This window comes from Microcebus murinus, chromosome 10 (assembly GCF_040939455.1).
Source record: "Microcebus murinus isolate Inina chromosome 10, M.murinus_Inina_mat1.0, whole genome shotgun sequence".
Lineage (NCBI taxonomy): Eukaryota > Metazoa > Chordata > Mammalia > Primates > Cheirogaleidae > Microcebus > Microcebus murinus.
In genome coordinates this window covers 92,501-104,826 of record NC_134113.1, presented here as the reverse complement: position 1 = coordinate 104,826, position 12,326 = coordinate 92,501, and the positions used below count along the sequence as shown (strand labels likewise).

General features: G+C 62.3%; 1 protein-coding gene across 1 annotated transcript in view; it reads left to right on the top strand.

Moving 5' to 3' along the window:
- The window catches only part of SHANK3 (SH3 and multiple ankyrin repeat domains 3), a 53,101-nt gene that overhangs the window by 15,025 nt on the left and 25,750 nt on the right, over positions 1 to 12,326 (top strand). The window contains exons 11-17 of the mRNA XM_076006870.1: positions 2,011 to 2,204; positions 3,212 to 3,325; positions 9,350 to 9,425; positions 9,655 to 9,737; positions 10,375 to 10,499; positions 10,606 to 10,738; positions 11,709 to 11,789. Of these exons, the coding sequence (XP_075862985.1) occupies positions 2,011 to 2,204; positions 3,212 to 3,325; positions 9,350 to 9,425; positions 9,655 to 9,737; positions 10,375 to 10,499; positions 10,606 to 10,738; positions 11,709 to 11,789 (806 nt within the window). The remainder of the gene's footprint in view (positions 1 to 2,010; positions 2,205 to 3,211; positions 3,326 to 9,349; positions 9,426 to 9,654; positions 9,738 to 10,374; positions 10,500 to 10,605; positions 10,739 to 11,708; positions 11,790 to 12,326) is intronic.

The window sequence follows — 12,326 nt, the reverse complement described above, 5'->3', positions numbered from 1 at the left end:
AGCTTCCCCAGAGCCAGATACATAGGTGTTTGGGGAGACATTGCTGAACCAAGGAGTTACATAAACAGCACTTTGTTTTCACAGTGGCAGTTAGTGTTCACAGTCCTGTCACTCCATGCCTGCCGTGGGGCTGGGCGGCATACGTGTATTATCTCATGTAACCTTGACGACGTATGACATCATGCTCTCTTAATACCACGTCACAGATGAGGGTCTTGATGCTCAGGTCGGATGAGGTCTTGTCCCAAGTCACAGAGCTCAGAACCAGCTTAACTGGGCCACAGGTAGACTTGATTCCCAAACTCTCTAAGCCTAGATTCCAAACTTCAGCAGAGGGTTGTAGAAGGTGCAGCAGGAGCTTGTAGAAGGCATTTCTTCCTGCACTGTAGCCTCTGCTCGTGCACCCTGACCTCGGTGACGTCTTCTCTGTCTGGGGCTCTGCCTAGACCGAGGGGACTCCCAGGGCTGGCTGTCTAGCCTCGAATTTCAGTTCTCCCCCAAAGCTTGTGCATAGTCCCATGGATTTTTCTAGGGTTAGATGGCCCATTGGCTGCAAGAACTCATTCGGGCACGTTTCAGTTTTGCAGAAAGGCTGCTCCAAGTTGGAGCCATGTGGGTGCCGCGTGTCCCTCCCGGCATCCAGCAGACACGACACTTAGACTTGCTATGGGGATGGCGGAATTCTCTTTTTTCTTCCTTACAAACATTTATGAGGTGCCCAGTGTGCCAGCGGTGGTGGCAGCTAATAGTGGGGCCCTAACTGGGTCTCAGAAGGACACGGACAGCTGAGGGAGTCTGGTGCACCGAGAGGGGAGAGGGCCTCAGGGGCAGTGGTCACCTTTGGCCCAAGGAGAGAGATGGCATCTGAGCGGCCTTGGTCAGGGGCTGCAGTGGCTCGCTCTGGCGCCCCTGTTGGCTGAGCCTGGCTTGGAGCCCAGGACCCCCAGAAATGTGGTCTGCAGAGCCCCTGCCCCAGTGTCACAGCTGGCTTAGAAGGGCGGGCTTGAGGCTGAGAGTCAGACATCTAGTATCTGGGCAAAGGGCAGGATTGGAGTAGTTTAGGTGTTGGCAACAGCGAGCGGAGAGCCCAGAAGGGGAAACAGGGGTTCCCACCCATGCGACTGGAGTGTAGCGGACTCCCATGTCCCAGAGAGCCTGGCTATTTATTGGCTGAGAATGTGGCTCTGGCTGCCTAGGTACTAGGGAGCCACTGCAGGCTTTTAAGCAGAGCAAAAGTGGAGGACTGAGACCTCCACTTGGTGCCCACGTCGGGGCAGTGGTTTGGCGATGGTGGTCAGCACAGAGTGGGCACGGGCAGCAGAGGCAGGTGTCCAGGACGAGAGGCCTGGAGGGCGAGTGGGGTACCCAGCGCATGCATGGCAGTGGTCAGGGTGTGAGGAGGCCAGGGCCCGAGTCTGGAAGGCTGGGGTTCCGGGACCGCTGGGAGCGCCCCTCCCCGCCGGTCACCGGCTTTTCTGATGCCCGAAGCCCCCAGCCCAGCTCCCGCCTGGCCGCCCTGACCGCCGTCCCCCGCCCCGCCAGCGCGACCTCCCACCTCCCTGCGCCGCAGTCCCCCTCCCGGCGGCCGCTCCCCGCGGGGTCCGCGGGTGGGGGGCCCGGCGGGAAGGGAGGGAGGGAGGCCGGCCCGCCGCCGCCGCCCGCAGAGGGAGGAGCCCGGCCACGGAGGAGGCGGGGCGCGCGGAGCGGCCGCGGCATGGAGCGAGCCCGGCGCGCCCAGGAGCGCAGCCCCGCGGCCCCGGAGCCCTGAGCGGGCGCGGCTCGTGCGCTGGCGGGAGCGGGCCGGGCGCGGCGGCGCGGCCCATGGAGCGGCCCCGGGCCGGGCCCCCGGCGGGCGGGCGGGCGGCGGGCGGCGGGCGGTGGGCGCTGCGGCGGCGGCTGCGGTGAGGCCGGCGGCGGGGCCGGGCCGCGCGCCATGGAGGCCCCGGGCGCCGGCTTCGCGTGCCCGCTGCCCCCCGGCATCGCGTCCGTCACCTACGTGTTCGTTTACAGCCCGAGCGGGCCTGGCGGCCCCGGCCCCGCGCCCGGCCCCGGCCCGGCGCCCCCCGCGCCCCCCGCGCCGCCGCCCCGGGGCCCGAAGCGGAAACTTTACAGCGCCGTCCCCGGCCGCAAGTTCATCGCCGTGAAGGCGCACAGCCCGCAGGGCGAGGGCGAGATCCCGCTGCACCGCGGCGAGGCCGTGAAGGGTGAGGGGCGCGGGGGGCGGGGCGCGGGGGGCGCGCCGGGGGGAGGGCGCGGCGCCACTCGGTGCGTGGTCGCGGTCCCGCCGGGGGCCGCGCTGTCTGGGAGCCTCTGTCACGGCGCGTCCCTGGGTCATTAGGGGTGCGCTGCCACTGGGTTCCTTGCGTCCCCGTGAAGGGCTCTGGCAGGGCGCGATGTCTGTCTCGGGCCCCTGTCTGCGGTCCCTCCCGGTGCTCTGCTGTTACGGACTCCCTGTGTCACGATAGAGCCCTCCTGTCGCGGGGTGCTTCTGTGTCGTGATGGGGCTGATGTCACTGGGCTGGCTGAGGACCCTGCCCCGCCACACAGCGTCCCTGCGTTAGGGTTCCTGTGCCGCTGCTGGACTTCCTCGTCGGAAATCCGTGTGGTGTGGGGGACCCTCGCCAGCGTGGGGGTATCCGTGACAGTTATGTGGGCGTTTGTATATGGTGCAGGTTCTGTCACTGGGGCTTCCTGGGTTCCGTGGGGATCCCGTGCCTTGGCAAGTCCCCTCGAGATGGGGTCTCTGTCATCGTGGGGGTCCCGTCCTGGGGGTGGCTGTGGCCGTGGGGGCCTGAGGCAGAAGCGGAGTCGTGAGGATCAGCCCTCCAGCTACGTCTGTGGCCTAACCCCCTGGCCACAGCACGAAGACCCTGAGGTCTTGGCAGTGGCCCCTGCGTGGGGGACGGCCAGGATGGGCATGGGCTGGGGGAGTGGCCGGCTGCGGGGCAGGAGCAGGAGCGTGGCCCCGGCCTCTGCCTCCTGCCCCTCCTCGGGGCTCCCTGTCCTCCGCATGCCCGTCCTGTGCCGAGCCCATCTGTTCGTTCCTCTCCTCTGTGTGCATCCCAGAATCTTCCCAAGGAGAAAGCCGGGAAACTGTGGGAAGAGAGGGAGGAAAAGGGCGAGGGTGGGCAGGACCTGAGCCTGAGGTGGGGAGGGCTGGGGCCCAGCCGCTCTGCTCCCCACCAACGGCCGTCTGGCTTCTGTCCCCCAGTGCTGAGCGTCGGGGAGGGCGGTTTCTGGGAGGGAACCGTGAAAGGCCGCACAGGCTGGTTCCCGGCCGACTGCGTGGAGGAGGTGCAGATGAGACAGTACGACGCACGGCATGGTGAGTGACCCGTGTCCCCCCAGGCAGCTCCTGAGGGGCACCCCCTCCAGTTTCCTTTTGGTCTCTCTCGGTGCTAAATCCACATGTATGTTCACAGAGGAACGACTAGAAGTAAACTCAAACATACACTCAAAGTAGACGGAAACTTGCGCACACAACACAGCACAGTGTGCCCACACCCTCTGCGTACTTGCGGAGGTGGGCACGTGTCACCAGACCCTCGGTGTGCAGTGAGACACCTGTGGCGTGCCCACAGGAGGTGCACGCCCGCGACCCTGCCTGTCTGTGTGGTCGCACACGTGACTCCCAGGGACTGTACCCGCCCCTCCGGCATGGCGCCCACAAACACCAGGTGCACGGAGCGCGCGGTTCCTGTGTGGCTGGCAGACAAGTAAGGAGGTCAGCGTGAGAAAAGAGGCGTTTTTCCAAAGTGCACAGATTGTCCAAGTGGGCAGAGCAGGGAGGCCTGGACCAGCCAAGAGGAAATGAGGCCAGCTGGGCCTGGAGGGGCTCTCCTGGGTACTGTCAGGGGCAGGGACGGTCTGAGGGCAGCAGGTGAGGGACGGGCCCCATCCTCAGCCTGCAGAGAGGACGTGAAGGTGAAGGCTGCAGCTCCTGGGGCTGGTGAGTGGCCACAGTCCAGCCCTGCTGACCACTGGGGCTTCCACCAAGGACCCTTCTGCTTGTCAGGATCTGAGGGTCCTCCTGCTGGCAGAAAGTGGTGGCTGGTCCTGTGGAGGCTCCCAGACCCATGAATGTTGCTTTAGGCCTGGAGAGCCGGCGGGACAAGGAACCCTCCCTTGGGTGAGGTCACTGCTGGTCATCTGTGGAGTGTCTGGATCGAGGGTCCGTGCATCCACCCACCTGTGCACACGAAGGACTAGGGCCCAGAGTCGTCTTGTCTCCCTGGGTTGAGAGTTTCCTAGGGGAGCCCACCCCTGTGGCCTGGAGCCCTGCCCTGTGCGAGCTCAGCGGAGGCCCAGGGAGGCAGGAGCGTGGGCACTGACCCACTCCTGGACAGGTGCCTTTGCTCCTTCCCTTGGCTGCTCCCCAGCCGCCCCGACGTCTCCCGATGGCTGGATGGAGGGAGGGACTAGGCCTCCTTGTTCTCTGCCTGTGGAGGGATGGCGCAGGGTCCAGGTGGGAAGTGATTTCAGAGGTTGGGGCCCTGGTTCCGACAGGATGGGAAGGGGAGGTGGGGGGACTCCCACCTGTTGAAGGAGCTGGCCCTGAGCTCTCCCAGGTGATGCATCATGAAGGTTCTGGTTTGAGGTCTGTGGATCTTGGGGCGTTGGGACCTAAGTCTGAAGCTGAGGGGCAGAAAGGGAGGTTTAGGCTCAAGTCAGAACTCAGTGCAGATGTTTGTTAGGTGTTTGCCGCATGCTGGACCCTGCGCTGGGACCACAGAGGTCTGGCTCATGCCTAGAGGGGAGCAGGTGTGCCCCGGTCACGACAGAAACATTAGTGTGAGCACAGGGGCTGCCTGGGCTGGCCTGAGGGAGTCAGAGAGGGCTTCAAAGCAGAGGCCTTGTTCTCGGGGCCTGTGGATGGTCAGCTGATGGGGTGCAGGGCCTGGCACAGTGTTCTAGAGCCTCGCGTCCGCACCTCCCTTGCTGGGCTTCGCTGGGCGCCAGCCGCGGTGTTAGCACTTTTACATAGAAGTCATGGAGTCTTCCCAGCAGTCCCGCGAGATGGGGCCGGTTGTTAGTCCATTTCTAGGGGTCACATGGCCCCGAGGGACGGGCAGGCAGCTCTGTGTGAATGCAACACGTGTGTCGGTTAAGAGCTGGCAGGGCAGGCGTGGGGTCAGGGCCAGCACTGCTCTGTGGTGGGAGGAGAACGGCAGTGGCTGTCTGCTCGTGCAGGTCGCCTAGGGTTGGGGCCGAGGCCCGTGCAGGGCAGAGCAGACAGGTGGGGAGGAGGGTGGGCAGGCGGGCTGAGGTCACAGAGCAGCAGTGTGGGCGAGGGCTGGGCTCCTACGTGGGGCAGCAGCCGGCGGGCGTGTGGCCTGGAGGAGTGTTCCACCGGGTGGGCAGAGGGAATGGGGCTGCCTGCCGCGGGGCGGGGGCAGTAGCAGCCTCCCCCTGACCTCAGCTGCAGGCCCGGCTGGCTGCTCTGGATGGAACCTGTGTTCTGGGACCCAGGGACCAAGTTCTGCCAGAGGCCAGAGGGCAGCCCAGGAACAAGAACCTGCTTCCAACAGGCTCAGATCCAAAAACAAAAAAAATCTGTTTCTGGGACTGGCGTGGAGATGGAGGAGGACTCAGAGGCCAAGCAGTGTTCGTGGTGCCGACGCGTGCAGGCCGGGCTGCGCCCAGGGTCACGGAGCAGAGAGCAGCTTCCCACAGCGCCTCCAGGGCGGGAGAAGGAGCCCTGCAGGCAGAGGGCGGATCCAAGAGGGCAGGGATAGGGTGGCAAAGTGGGGTGTGTTCTGGAGGCTGGTTTGTGCAGGCACCTTGGGGCCCAGCGCGACTGGGACCCTCTGCTGTCCCTCTTGCGCTCCCTGACTTTCTCTTTCTTATGGTCGTCACCTCGGGAGGTTGTGCTGGGTGTTTTCACTTCAGCCAGCTTTCGTGTGTCTGATTAATACAACTGGAAAATGAATTTGTGTTATGCAATGAATGCAGTTTGGTCAACAAAATCTAAAAACAGGCACCCAGTGAACCGCAAGTTTGGGGGTTCGGCAGGCGGGCACTGTGAGCGTCTCTGTGGGTGGGTCGGCGTATGGAGGGGTGAGCCTCGCCTGAGCGGCAGTGAGGCTTGCCCTGAGCTGGCCGTGGGGATGGCAGGACGGTGGGTGCAGGTGTGGTTGGGCGGCCAGGAGGATAAAATATTAGGCTCTCGGAACCTAGGGGGCCCTCCACGGTGAATTTTCCTACTCTGTAAGGAGAGGCTCAAAGGGACTGTTGACTTACTGAGAGTCACGCAAGTTAGTGGTAGGGACCTGGAATCCAGCCCAATGCTGTTCTTGACATCTGTGCCTTCTGATTCGACTCGTTCTTCCTTTCATCCAGCCAGTGCTCCGTCTGTGCTTATACCCATCTGTCCTTTGACTCACCCCCATCCCACCCCCAGCTACTCGTCCATTGACATGCCCAGCCAATCCAGTGCACCAGCCCCTCCCTCTTCCATCTAGCCATTCATCCATCCACCTACCAGCTGCCCAGCTGCCTGTCTGCCCAGCCCATCCATCCATCCACTCACCTGTCCTGCATGTATCTATCTTCCCTTTGACCCATCCACACATCCCTCTATTGCTCCTTCCCTCCCTCCATCCACTGATCCATTTACCTTTTGATCCATCCTTCTGTCCACCCATCATAGATCCACCCGTCCTCCCCTTACCCTCCCAGTCAGCAGAGTGCCCGTTACACGTCAGGTGCTGTGCTAGGTGCTGGGATCGCAGGGATACATGATATGTGGTCCTTACCTTCAAGGGGTAGTGGGCAAAACAGGTCATTAAAAATCATAGGTTCCCTGGCTGGACATGGTGGCTCATGCTTGTAATCCTAGCACTTTGGGAGGCCAAGGTGGGAGGATTGCTTGAGCCCAGGAGTTCGAGACCAGCCTAGGCAATAGCAAGCCCCTGTCTCTAAAAGAAATTTAAAAAATTAGCCAGGTGTGGTAGCGCATGCCTGTAGTGCCAGCTACTTGGGAGGCTGAGGCAAGAGGATTACTTGAGCCCAGGAGTTGGAGGCTGCAGTGAGCTACGATCACACCACTGTACTCCAGCCTGGGCGACAAAGCCAGAGCTCGTCTCAAAAAAAAAAAAAAAAAAATCATAGATTCCCTATCTGATCTAATTTCCTGCCTGCCGCCCTGGCTGCACAGGCTGCAAAGGGTCCCTCGAGTGCTCCAGGGCACAGCTCTGCAGCTTCACCCTGACTGTCCCTAACCCTTGACCCATGCACCTGCAGGCTGCACCCTCTGTCGCAGCCTTCGCTCAGTTCTGCCTTCCTGGTGAGGCCTTCCTGTGACCACCCTAGAACCCCAAACCTTCTCTGAACCCCTTATTCTTCTTGCTTCTGTCTTCAGCATTTGCCAGCATTTGACATGTGTATTTATTGCCTGTTTATTCTCTCTCCCCCGAATAGATTACAAATTCCACAAGGGAGAGACTTTGTTCTATTCTCTGTTAGAGTCCCAGAGCCTAAGACAAACAGAGCCTGATACGTAGTAGGAGCTCAACAGATACTTGTCGAAGGAAAAAAGGAATCTCGAGAAATGCTACTGACGAGAGGAAACGAGGGAGGTGCCGAGGGGTGAAGTTCGAGGCAGTGGTGGTGCCACTTGGAGGTTCTAAAGAGTGGGGCGAGGGTGCCCAGAAGCCCGGAGGGCCGGGCCCGTAGGCGGCTGTAGGAGCCTCCGAGTGCAGAGAGGTCGTGGGTGGAAGTGTGGCTCAAACGTTCTGGAGACGGCAGGGTGGGGCAGCGGGCAGACAGCTGGCTAGCGCCACAGTGGCCATGAAGGACTTTGAGATCAAGAGGACAGGTGGAGACAGCTCTGGGCGATACAGTGGGGCCAGGGAAGGGTTCCCAGCCTCCCGACACCTGCACTGCCTGCCCTATTCAGGCAGGATCTGAAGCGGGGGACCCCATGAGGTTGAGCATCAGGGGCCTGTTGTGAGGAATTTGGTGAAGACAGGATGCTGCTCCCACGCCAGTGCATGTGGGTATACAGCGGGCACTTATTTGTGAGTGTGGGTCTTGCACACACAGATGTGCACGTGCATGAACACAACTCACACGTGCACTTGCATAGCACACAGGACTGTGGGCACACGCACAGACACAGGTGCATTTACACATGACTGAAGGTCGCGTACACACAGATGTGCACATACATGAATACAGAACTCACACGTGCACTTGCATAGCACTCACACAGTTCTGTGGGCACATGCACAGACACAGGTGCATTTACACATGACTGAATGTCGCGTACACACAGATGTGCACGTGCATGAACACAACTCACACGTGCACTTGCATAGCACACAGGACTGTGGGCACATGCACAGACACAGGTGCATTTACACATGACTGAAGGTCGCGTACACACAGATGTGCACATACATGAATACAACTCACATGTGCACTTGCATAGCACACAGTTCTGTGGGCACACGCACAGACACAGGTGCATTTACACATGACTGAAGGTCGCGTACACACAGATGTGCACATGCATGAATACAGAAGTCACACGTGCACTTGCATAGTACTCACACAGGACTGTGGGCACACGCACAGACACAGGTGCATTTACACATGACTGAAGGTTGCGTACACACAGATGTGCACATACATAAATACAACTCACATGTGCACTTGCATAGCACACAGTTCTGTGGGCACACGCACAGACACAGGTGCATTTACACATGACTGAAGGTTGCGTACACACAGATGTGCACATGCATGAATACAGAAGTCACACGTGCACTTGCATAGCACTCACACAGGACTGTGGGCACACGCACAGACACAGGTGCATTTACACATGACTGCAGGTCATATGCACACGCACACACAGATGTGCACGTGCATGAACACAACTCACACGTGTACTCGCACAGCACTTGCACAGGACTATGGGCACACGCACAGACACAGGTGCATTTACACATGACTGCAGGTCATACGCGTGTACACACACACACACACACACACACACACACACACCCTGTTCTTTGCTCCCAGCCTTGGGGCTCGCTGACCCTCTCTGGACAGCCCTGGCCTCGTCTGGTCTCCCGTGTGCAGCCCCTCGGGAGAGAGAGGAGCCGTGGCTGCTGCCCCCTCTTGGACCCTGACCCTCAGAGGCCAGAATTCCCTGCACGACCCCCTCAGCCTTCTTGCCGTGGGGCCTCGGGACCCAGGACCGCAGGGTTTGGGGTTCCCTACTTCCATATGGCACAGCGAGGCCGGGGGTGCGTGTGGGCGGAGACCGGCGACCGGCCGGGTTGAGGGCAGTTCGGGCCAGTGGGAGCCGAGACTGTCCCTCAGCTCCTGACACTCCCTTCAGAGACCCGGGAGGACCGGACGAAGCGGCTGTTTCGCCACTACACAGTGGGCTCCTATGACAGCCTCACATCGCACAGGTACACGCAGGGCTGCGGCTGGGGCATGCAGACGGGATGGGGGTGTCCACAGAGGGGAACACCAAGCGCTGGTCCCGGAGGCCAGGCGCGAACAGGTCGAGAAGAGCGCAGAGAGGGTGCCCTGCCCACCTCTGTCCTTCGCCGTCCCGTCAGTCCAGGGGTGACCCGGGTGGACTGGGTCTGTGGGACCCTGTGGGGTTGCCTCACCCTCCCTGCTTTCCTCCGCCAGCGATTATATCATTGACGACAAAGTGGCTGTCCTGCAGAAACGGGACCATGAGGGCTTTGGCTTTGTGCTCCGGGGGGCGAAAGGTAACGGGCAGTGGGTGCTGGGCGGGGTGGGCACTGCCGGGGGGCTGTCCTCCCCGCTGCTCTCCCTCCTGTCCTCGCCCCTGCCTCCCCTTTTTGGGGCCCTCCTGCTCTTCTGCGGTGGTGATGGTGTCAGCGGCAATCTCTCCCCCCCGTCGTGTTCCCCTGTCATGGGGAGTCGGACAGGTGGGGGGCCGTTCTCGTGGGAGCCAGTTGGAGGTTTTGCAGGGGGACAGCAGTCCCCAACCTTTTTGGCACCAGGGACCAGTTTCGAGGCAGGCAGTTTTTCCGCTGCCGGGGGTGGAGGGGGCCGGAAATGGTTTCGGGGTGATGAGGCGGTGAGGTGAGCCTCGGGAGCGGCTGTAAATGCAGATGAAGCTTCGCTCCTGCGCACTGCTCACCTCCTGCCGTGCGGCCTGGCCCCATAGCGGTCCCTGGCCCAGGGGTTGGGGACCGCAGCAGAGGGAGGCATCCCGGAGTCCTGGGCCGCCCTGCGTGGCCCCTCCCGCACCTTCCCTGGCCCCGGTCACTCTGCCCCCAGTCGTCCTGGGTTTCACACGCTGAGCCACGCGGAGGCTGCTGTGTGCAGCCGCCCCACCTGAGCAAGGCGGGCGAAGCGCCCTCCTAATTGCCTCTGCAGCAGAGACCCCCATCGAGGAGTTCACGCCCACGCCGGCCTTCCCCGCGCTGCAGTACCTCGAGTCCGTGGACGTGGAAGGTGTGGCCTGGAGGGCCGGGCTGCGCACGGGAGACTTCCTCATCGAGGTGAGGCCTTCCTGACCCGTGCGGCCCGGCGAGGTGCTGGCCTGACCCTGGGCGCCGAGGGGGCTGCGCCTGGGAGCGTGCCCACCTGGCTGCCTGTCTGTCCCAGGTGAACGGAGTGAACGTGGTGAAGGTCGGACACAAGCAGGTGGTGGCTCTGATTCGCCAGGGCGGCAACCGCCTTGTCATGAAGGTTGTGTCCGTGACAAGGAAGCCAGAAGAGGATGGGGCTCGGCGCAGAGGTGAGGGGTCAGGCTTCAGGCCTCTGTGCGCAGACTCTCCCCTCTGGCCCCTGACCCTAGACCTTTGACCTCAGGCCCACATTTCTCTCCCCGCCTCTGATCCCAGACAGCTGACATCAGATTCCTCAACCTAGATGAAATGCCCCCATACGTGGCCTGGGGTCCGTCTCCGTCCCTGATGTCAGACTGTCAGCCCTGGCCCCTGGCCCGAGGCCTCTGACCCCTGACCCCAGATTGCCCCTTCTCAGATCCCTGCCCCCTCCTTCCCGGCGTTCCCCCAGCCCCTGGCGTGGCAGAGCCCTCCTTCCCTACACCGCCAGCAGCTGCCTGGAGGCCGGGGTTGCCATAGCAACTGTGAGGTTGACGCTGCCGTGCTGCTTATTGTCGGAGGGAAGGGGGAGGCGGCACCTGAGGGAAGAGGAAAAGCGTCTTCTCCCCGCGCCGACGACGCGGCACAGCCTGGGCCCAGGAGGCTTGCCAGCCGGCCCAGCCGGGCCTGTGGCTTGGCTGACCACACCCTGGTCCCCCCAAGGGGCACCGGCCACCTGGGCCCGGGGGCCCTGAAGCAGCAGGAGCCCGGCCTGCCCGCAGACCCCTCCCAGCCCCCACCCCATGGCTCTGGTGCCCCCCTGCTTGGCCCTCAGAGCCTGCGGGGTGGGCACTCAGGCGGGAGCCAGCCAGCACCGTGACCCCCACCAGCACCCTTGACCGTTGCCTGACGCCCTGGCTCCGGGGGGTCCTGAGGGCCCCGGGGCCCCGACCGCCCTGGCCCCCAGTACTCCCTGAGCTCCTAGCGCCATGAAGAAGTTTGCGTCCAGCCGCAGCCTGAACAAGATCTTGGCCCAGTGCGACTCGTCCTCGCGGGAGTACGAGGAGATCCAGGCGGTGGAGCGCAAGTGGCACCTGCACCTGGCCACACCGCGCCGCCTGCTGCTGGACAGGAGGTCCAAGGCCTCCCTCTTCTTTGCAGCCCCGCCGCCCCCCAAGAGGGCCCCCAGCACCACACTGACACTGCGCTCCAAGTCCATGACGGCTGAGCTCGAGGAACTCGGTGAGCACTGGGGGTGGCAGTGGGGGTGGACAGCGGGCGGACCACCCAGGACGGGCAGCCTGGTGTAGAGTGGACAGAAGCAGTGGGAGGACGGGGGCCTGAGCTGGGCCTGAAGCCAGGCAGGGACCCAGGTAGGGAAGGGCAGATGGACAGACGTGCAGGTCAGAGATAAAGGGATGGGGGCTGGAGTGTTGGGAAGTTTGGCACCTGTGGGGTAAGGTGGGCAGTGGACACGGAAAGGGTGATGGCTGAGGGGCTGGAGAGAGAGAGTGGGATGGCCAGGACAGGCGGCTGGGGAGCAGGGTCTGGCCCACTGGTGTGTCTGCACGAATGTGCATGGGTGTGTGTGTGCTGCCTCTGGTTCTCCACGTCTCTGCCCTGACTTTATTCCTGCATCCTGTCCAAGTGAGAAAGAGCAGTAGCGAAGCAGCCCAGAGTCTGCTTCTGGCTCTGCCAGGTGCTGGCAATGTTGTCTCTGTGTTTATTTTACCCTCTTGGTGCCTGTTCATGCGTTGGTCAAGTTGGCCTGCTGACCTC